The following is an 8,517-nucleotide window of genomic DNA, read 5'->3' as shown; positions in this document are numbered from 1 at the left end:
AGGGTCTACCCGGATAGTGATGAATTGGTAACCGGTCACCAAAACGACGCTTAGAAGGGATACCACGAAAGTTGCTAATGATATTGTGAGAAGCAGGTTTACAATCTGAAGAAGAACAAAAAATTCAATGAAAATATTTTACCAAAATTGAAAAAAATATCGAAAACAAAAGAAAAGAATAAAAATAGAAATGAAATGACTCGCAAAGTTCTGAGAGTTTGATATTCTTGATTGTCCAATCTCTCTTCTCTTAGTAGCCAGTTATGAAAAGAGTGTTAAGCAGAGAATCCATAAGGTAAGTTTTTCGAACTGAAATAAATAATGATTAAAATTAGTTGAGAATACAGAGCTAGTCATACAATTTCCAAACAATGACATGAGCACAAAAACACATCAAATTAAATGAAGAAAAAAATCCTCTCTGGGTTACCCTCATCAAAAATAGACAAATCAGAAATAACTAAACGGGTATAGACACAAATGATAGAACTACATATGTACTTGCATTGTCACTTGGATCATGGTATATTGTAGAGGGTTTGTACAGTTTGTATCATGTATATTTCCATCATCTTTCATTACATCAGTGTTTATTCATTTTAAATTTCAAGCAATTGAATAGTCTATTTATATATATATATTTATAAACATATATATATATTTAAATACTAAATTGTAATTAGAAGGAGCGATTTTTCTTTTAAAATAATGGTTTATTAGGCCTACCTCTTGAGGAGGTTCATTGATCCCTTCGAAAATTGCAAAACTGATCGCACCATATAAGTCAGAGAGCGCGAGGTTGTAGGGAAAGATGTGATGTCGCTTACGAAGTCGACGATGACCAGGGATAACGATGAGCGTCGTAGTCATGATCAAAATAGCAACTCCCAACACTGCGTATTTGATAACAGGCAATACAGAAAAGCACAATGGGCTCGATTCGTTGCCAACATCGACCGACGTCAATGACGTCGTGTTGTTGATGTCAATATCCGTGGTCATGCTTAATGATGATGGGACACGCGATCAACGAAAAGGTGAACGTCACCACGATCGGATGATGATTTGAGGATTGATTGAAGTGATGAAAATCTGCATGAAGTTGATCGTCACGCAAAGCGGCTGACTGGTATAGCAAGTACACTCGTTTTCATGTTCGTGCTTAACTTACGATGTTTACGAGAATTCTCATTAAAAGAGATTTTGACAAAAATTCCCATGAATAGAAATTTTCATTGACACAAAATCCTATTGACAGAGATCTTAATACAAAATCTCAATAACTGGTATACTCACACAAATCAGGTTTGTTTGTATATTGTGTTTCCACTATATGGAAGGCAAGACAGTGTCATCTCATGATAATGAAAGATTGTGTAATTTGTGTTGTTTTACTTTTACTACCATCTCCATTATTGAGCCATGTTTAATAATCAGTGACCACACGCAATAATGTAACAGAACAGTATTTCGCCTAAATCAATAAGGGGGGGGGGCGGAACGCTTATGAAAGTGAGGGGATACTCGTGTGTGTTTGTGGTACACGTGATGACATCATTTTGATCATCAGGATATTATTAATAATATGACAAACAGGGTAATGGCTGTTAATTTAAAAGCTTTGTTTGCATTCACTTAATGCTTCGACACTTACTTAACTCTTAACTAAACATTATACAGATTAAATACTGACAGTGGCGGATCGGGAGGGGGGCACGCGGGGTGGAGAGGGGGGGGGCACGCGGGGAGGAGAGAGGGGGGCACGCGGGGGAGGAGAGAGAGGGGGGCACGCGGAGGAGGAGAGAGGAGGGGTGTGAATAGGTCAGAGAAGAGATTAAGAGAAATCAAGAAATCATCACGGAGAGAGAGAGAGAGAGAGAAAGAGATAGAGAAAGAGAACATGAATAGATGAGAGAAGACATTAAAATGGATCAAGAATTCACCGGAATGGAGAAGGGGGGTCCATAATTGCTTATTTGTCCCTAATCTCCATTAATAGTGAAAATCCCTGAACATCCACACACCATAATTAATTTGTATAATTATGAAAGGTATTCTTGTTTTCAATCTTTGAATAATCTTTCATACCCGATATAATGACTGGTTTAAAGAATAGTAATAACGATTTAGAGAGAAAAAGTAAATGTTTGTTAATTGAAATGTTTTATTTTCATTCACTTCAAGCTTCTAAATTATTTCAACATAATTATGATTATCGTTACTGAATACATCAACATGCAAGGTGACCATGTATGAAAGTCATCCGTTTGATTAATAGTATGGATAGGGTCTTCGTTTTTACCGGGCAAACACAGATTTGCTCCAAACACCCTTGGTGTTATTATATAAACGCTATCCTGTACTGAGTCAATTATTCCGAATAATAATCATCCCAGGGGCGATTCCCCTGGTTATTTCCAAACGCCCATTTATTGTTTAATATGACTTGTTGTTTAATTTATACTGATTTGTTTGTATATCTTTTGATGTGTTTTTAAAGAGATGTGAAATAAAATTGAATTTGTATTGAATTTGAACATAATCATTTCCAGTGGCGGATCAGGATGGCATGTGACCCGTGCCCCTCCCAATCTGTAGCTACGCCGCTGACCATACACTCCTTGGATATCAATCAAGATCAGTCGTCGCTCTACGAGATATCAGTTCCCGCGAATCATCTGTACATCCTCAGTGCGTCTACTCCGCATACAGAACGCGAACATCGCTCGAAACTCCTTGAGTCGCCACCAGTAGATGATAGAGTTTGCAATCCAGTTAACGCATATCATTATATCCCCAGCATTAAAAAGACACTCGTTGTCAACGCCAAAATTAAGAAAGGCCCAGTTCACCCACGGACAGATCCAGCAAAGGACAGTAGTCCCGAAGACAAGACCGAACGTACGGAGCACTCTCTGATTCTCCTCCTTCCGTTGCCGGGTGATGTTGCCGTCGCAAGGTACCATGGCAACCGAACGGTAGATAAAGACGTAACAGAGACCGGTGATGATGGTGGTAGTCAGGGCCATACACAGACGAAATATGAAGATGTGGTCCTCGAAGATGACGACGATGGTCGAAGAAATGGAGAGCGATAACGCCCACGTCCCTATGCAGGTCGCAATCAAGCGCGGTGTCGTTATGATATTGAGGGCGCCGAAAGGGTCTACCCGGATAGTGATGAATTGGTAACCGGTCACCAAAATGACGCTTAAAAGGGATACCACGAGAGATGCTACTTCTAATATCTCAAGGAGCTTTACAATCTGAAGAAGAAAAAAATATTGAATGAAAATATGTTACTAAAATTGAAAAAGAATATCGAGAGTTTACCAAAGAATCCATAAGATAATCTTTACGAACTGAAATAAATAACGATTGAAATTCTTCGAGAATACAGAGCTAACATAGTTTTTTTTTCAAACAATCATGCATTGAGCACAAAAAGGCATCAAATTATATGAAGAAAAAAAAATCCCCTCTGGGTCACCCTCATAAAAAAAGACAAATCTGAAATAACAAAACAGATATAGGCACAAATGATAGAGCTACTTGCATTGTCATTTCGATCATGGCATATTGTTATATAGAGGGTTCGCACAGGGAATATCATGTATAATTCAATCATTTTACACTACCTCGGTGTTTATTCATTTTTAATTACAAACAATTGAATATTTATATATATGTCTATTTATATTTTATTCCCTAAACTGTAACTAAAAGCAGTGATAAATCTTTTAAAATAACGGTTAATTAGGCCTACCTCTTGAGAAGATTCATTGGTCCCTTCCATAATTGCCATAACGATCGCACCACATAAGTCAGAGAGCGCGAGGTTGTAGGGGAAGATGTGATGTTGCTTACGAAGTCGCCGTTGACCAGGGATAACGATGAGCGTCGTAGTCATGATCAAAATAGCAACTCCCAACGTTGCGTGTTTGATAACAGACAATACAAAAAAGCACAGTGGGATCGATTCGTCGCCGACATCGACCGACGTCGTGGTGTTGATATCAATATCCGTGGTCATGCTTAATGATGATGGGACACACGATCAAAGAAAAGGTGAACGTCACCACGATCGGATGATGATTTGAGGATTGATTGAAGTGATGAAAACCTGTATGGAGTTGGTCGTTACGCAAAGCGGCTGACTGGTTTAGCTAACACCACTTTTCATCATGCGCGTGCTTAACTTGGGATTTTCACCAGAAATCTCATTAAAAGAGATTTTGACACAAATGTCCATGAATAAAAAAATTCTCATTGGCACATAATCCTTTGACACAGATCTTAATATAAAATCTTAATATCTAGGATATTCACACAAATGAGGTTTATTTTTATATCGTGTTTACTGAACGGACGTGGTCGACTATGGAAAGCAAGACATTGCATAGGCATAGGGAACTTTCTGAAGTGGGGGGGGGGGGGGGAGGGGGCTGAAGCACTCACCGCGAAAATCTGAGCGAAGCGCACATCACGAGCGCGAAATCCCTTGCGGCCGGCCGGGGTACAGGGCCCGCTCAAGGGCCCTGGAAGCTCTGGGATTCTGCATGCTCTGTGGTGCATTATCAGCCCTATTTTAGTACAACTTATGACATTTTATGACATTCTTGTCAAAGAAAATTAATCATGAATTGAAAATACCAAATGGTAATTGTGGACATATAGGAGTATAGTCATGAAGGATTATGTTTTACTCGTGGACTAAGTATGATATTTCTTGGTCATATGATAAGAGATAGGAAGTCATGAACACAAAATGGTCATGCAAGCAACATAACATGTTCATAGCAGGAGTCATACAGTAATTTTAGCGCAACTAAATTTACATTCCACTTCATATACAAACAGATTCAATTGATAAGAATCCTTCAAGTTGTAACATGTACCTCTCTTTCTATAATTGGGCAAGAAAAAATGCATTATTTAATGGGGATTGTTCATAATAAATTAAGAGCTTGTTCATGCGTAGAATCTGCAATGACTTGATTATATTTAACGCATATATATATATATATATATATATATACATATATTTTACTAAAGGCGTCATTAGAGGGACATTGGGGTGAAAAAATGAGTCATTAAGTAGACGTTAGGGTTAGGGTTAGGTTTAGGGTTATGTTTTAGGGTTATGTTTTAGGGTTAGGGTTAGGGTTAGGATTTTTATGATTTCCACTTAATGTACCATGTAGGATTATATATATAGAGAGAGAGAGAGAGAGAGAGAGAGAGAGAGAGAGGAGGGGGAGGCAAGCAGACAGACAGAGGCAATTGAGATACCTTTAGAACAGGAATATCACATAGGCCTACAGCTAGCCAATCTCCTGGATCTAAATTTTATTAATCCTAAATTATGAGATGAAAAGGCACAATCGTATTTGCTATTGTGCTGAAGGTTTCCTAGATAGAACGAAATGCACGAAAATGAAATTAGTGGACACAATAATAAAGGTCATTCGACTGTGATTTAAAGGATATTTTATTATGCATTTTGAAATTTATATCAATGATCATTGTCTAAGAGTATATGGACAATGTGTTATACACATGTAGGTAACGCACATTATGACATACTCCGACCGAGCAAGAATCGAACTCAGAATTTATTTATTTATATATTTATTTCTGATATTTATACAGGGTGGCACATGTCACCAAGTTGGTGGTCTTCCATGAGGCCCTGCCTGATAATAGATAAATAAATAAATACTCAAGCATATAAACAGGTAAAATACAAATTGATTTGTATCCCCATGAAATAACTGATCATTCAAGAATCATCCTTGATCATTTACAAGAAATAGGTGAATGGCATTTTCAAATTAGATTTTTTTTTTTAAACGGTCAATTTAATAATCTCATATACCTTAACGAACGGGATACCAAAAATTGTTATATACATATTTACATGCAATTGCCCTTTAACTAACACACTTAGGTTGTTTAAAAGATAGCTGAAATGGATACATTACATGTATGAATAAATGATGTAACGATATCCATGTCAACCAAATTTCATAATTTTGCAAATAGGAAAAAAATGGTTAGCTTCGCACGAACCCCCCCCCCCCCAAAGTTCATTTACACGTCATCTACCGATAACAGGGCTTTTAGAGCGTGTTTAAAACTGTTCAAAGTAGGAATCTCTCATATGAGACCTAAAAGCCTTTACCAATATCCCACTGATCAATCAGCAAACCTTTATATCAACCTCAATAAAAAAAAAAATAAAAAAAAATGCATTACATGCACTGGTCGAATGGAGATGTTAGTTGGTCTAGCGGTACGTTCACTTGGTCAGTCTTCTGCCTTCGTCTATACAAACTGGCTCACGGGCGGACCCGGTTCGAAACTGGATCACATCTTTCGGATCAGTGGTGACGTTAAAGGTCGTTCCCCAGACGTAGATATTCATATCTGATTGAAACACGTCAGTAAAACCCAATTACACACTTCTTATTTTTTGTTAGTGTCCTTACAGTCAGATTACTAACTTTTCATAATCTTCCATGCTGTCTATTGCGATTCATATCTCGATTTGTATGATGTACAAATGCACACATCATTTGGCGCAATCCTATTTACAAGAAAGTTTAATTCAAGTAAGTGACATTCATCAGCATAATACGAGACAGGCAGTTGAAGGTTTCCTTTCTGTGCCAAAATATAAAACAGAATGCTTTAAACATAGCCCCCTCGTTTCTTCAATTATAGCATGGAATCAGTTGGACAGATCATTGAGAATGACAAGCTCTGTGAACACCTTTAAATACATCTTCAAACAATCTTACATTATCTGTTCCCAATGAAGTAAAATGACAAGAGAATTTTTGTTAAAGTGTATGTTTTCTTAGCACTGAATGTAGGACGATATAATGCTTTTCAAACTTAAAGAATGATTTCATATGTATTATCAGCTATAAATACATTTTTATTTTTAATATTATCAAAGAGTGTACATTCAATTGCTATACTAGATTACATGCATTAATTTTTCATATTATCCAGTAATCTACTATCCTGTAATATATTTTAATATAAATAAATATGTATATAAAAATTGAACTCTCAAAGTATATATTGCCTTTTTTCAAGGTCTAAGTTTTATCATAACTATACCACAATTATAATTATTAAATGACACATATTTTGTAGTGCTTAGATCCTTCTCTTTCATTTGATGCAACTCAAAGAGATGCTTTTTCACGCATGAGTGATTAAAAACAATTTGAAGAAAGAGTACAAAAAAATCAATCACTCTCGAAATCCACCCGAAATCTTGTCTTTTTCAGGATTTTAATGAGAGGAGGGAAAATTTTGCAAAACGTACGTCGAAAGAGACCGTCTTTCAAGCAGTATATGAATGGATTCACTGCAGAACTCAAATTGGCAATAAAGAAGCTAAGTTCAAAGAGAATGATCTGCCCGACATGACTGATGTCGACGAAGACCCTGAGATAGAACCAGATGCTCGTAGGGAACCAGCCGATGCAGAACATACCCACAACAAGGACGGTGGTCTTTGCGGCTTTGAACTGTTGCCGACCTTTGGCTTGCCATGCTGGCCGGGGATGCTGAGGTTTTAAATCATTGTTGACTAAATTCGGTTGAATCCGACGCAAGTGGTTAACGGCAATACAGAGAATCCAAATATTCAACGAGATCAAAATGACGCCCCCAATCATTATGGAGCCAGCACTTCCCAGAAGAAAGCTTCGCGCAGACACGGTTTTATAGCTGACCCCAGTGCAGAACTGCGTCAAGGAATCGTCTTTATTGTTCCCCGACTCGATCAACGAAAAGATCCCGTAGCTGATCCCTCCGACCCAGGCAACCGCGATCGCGATACACACCCTTTGCGTCGTCACGAAGGTAACGTAGCGGAGCGGTCTCTTCAGCGCAAGCAGACGGTCTGCAGTAATAAGAACAATATGTGCCATCGAAACAACGAATAAGACGTACACCCAGACTGTAAAGTATCCCGATTTAGCGACAGAGCAAGTGATCTCGTCTTGTACCACCCGGCTGTAGAGCTCGAGCGGTGTTGCTATGAGACCAATGCAGAGATCGGAGACGGCTAGACTGGTAAAAATGATGTAACTTTGTGTTCGGAGCCTGGGCTCCTTGTAGGCAGCCGCGATGACCGTGGTATTGCCGAAAACGATTATGATTATGACAGGGATAAAGAAGATCATTACGAGAGCTTGGTGAAGAGGCGGGTTGTTAAATGCATACTCGGTAGATTCAGGGGAACTCGTAGAAGCCATTTTGTTAATCATTTCTGATTAATGTTGAAGTCTTTGGTAACCAAAAAGCGTGGGTTGCGTATGCCTACAACGATCACTCTATGTTTTCCACCACTTTGATATAATCATTTTGCAATATGGACACCTAAAAGATGATGTTGCAATTCAATATTCTGTACCGATCGAAGTTCCAGCAGAAGGATTATCGATGTTCTTCAATAAGAAGAATAGGGTATAAAACAATTTCATAGTGAATCCG

At 38.0% G+C, this 8,517-nt stretch overlaps 1 protein-coding gene across 1 annotated transcript; it reads right to left on the bottom strand.

The window, feature by feature from the left end:
- Window positions 1–6,301: 6,301 nt before the first annotated feature.
- LOC590172 (adenosine receptor A1-like) lies at window positions 6,302–8,279 on the bottom strand. The gene is made up of 2 exons (XM_789785.2): window positions 7,343–8,279; window positions 6,302–6,429 (listed from the first exon to the last, which is right to left on the bottom strand). The coding sequence occupies exons 1-2, from the start codon at window positions 8,277–8,279 to the stop codon at window positions 6,302–6,304; spliced, it is 1,065 nt and encodes a 354-aa protein (XP_794878.2).
- Window positions 8,280–8,517: the final 238 nt, after the last annotated feature.

This window comes from Strongylocentrotus purpuratus, unplaced genomic scaffold, assembly GCF_000002235.5.
Source record: "Strongylocentrotus purpuratus isolate Spur 01 unplaced genomic scaffold, Spur_5.0 spur5_scaffold_11, whole genome shotgun sequence".
In the NCBI taxonomy this organism is placed as follows: Eukaryota; Metazoa; Echinodermata; class Echinoidea; order Camarodonta; family Strongylocentrotidae; genus Strongylocentrotus; species Strongylocentrotus purpuratus.
Note: the sequence above shows the minus strand (reverse complement) of the source record. Positions and strands in the feature narration are given on the sequence as shown.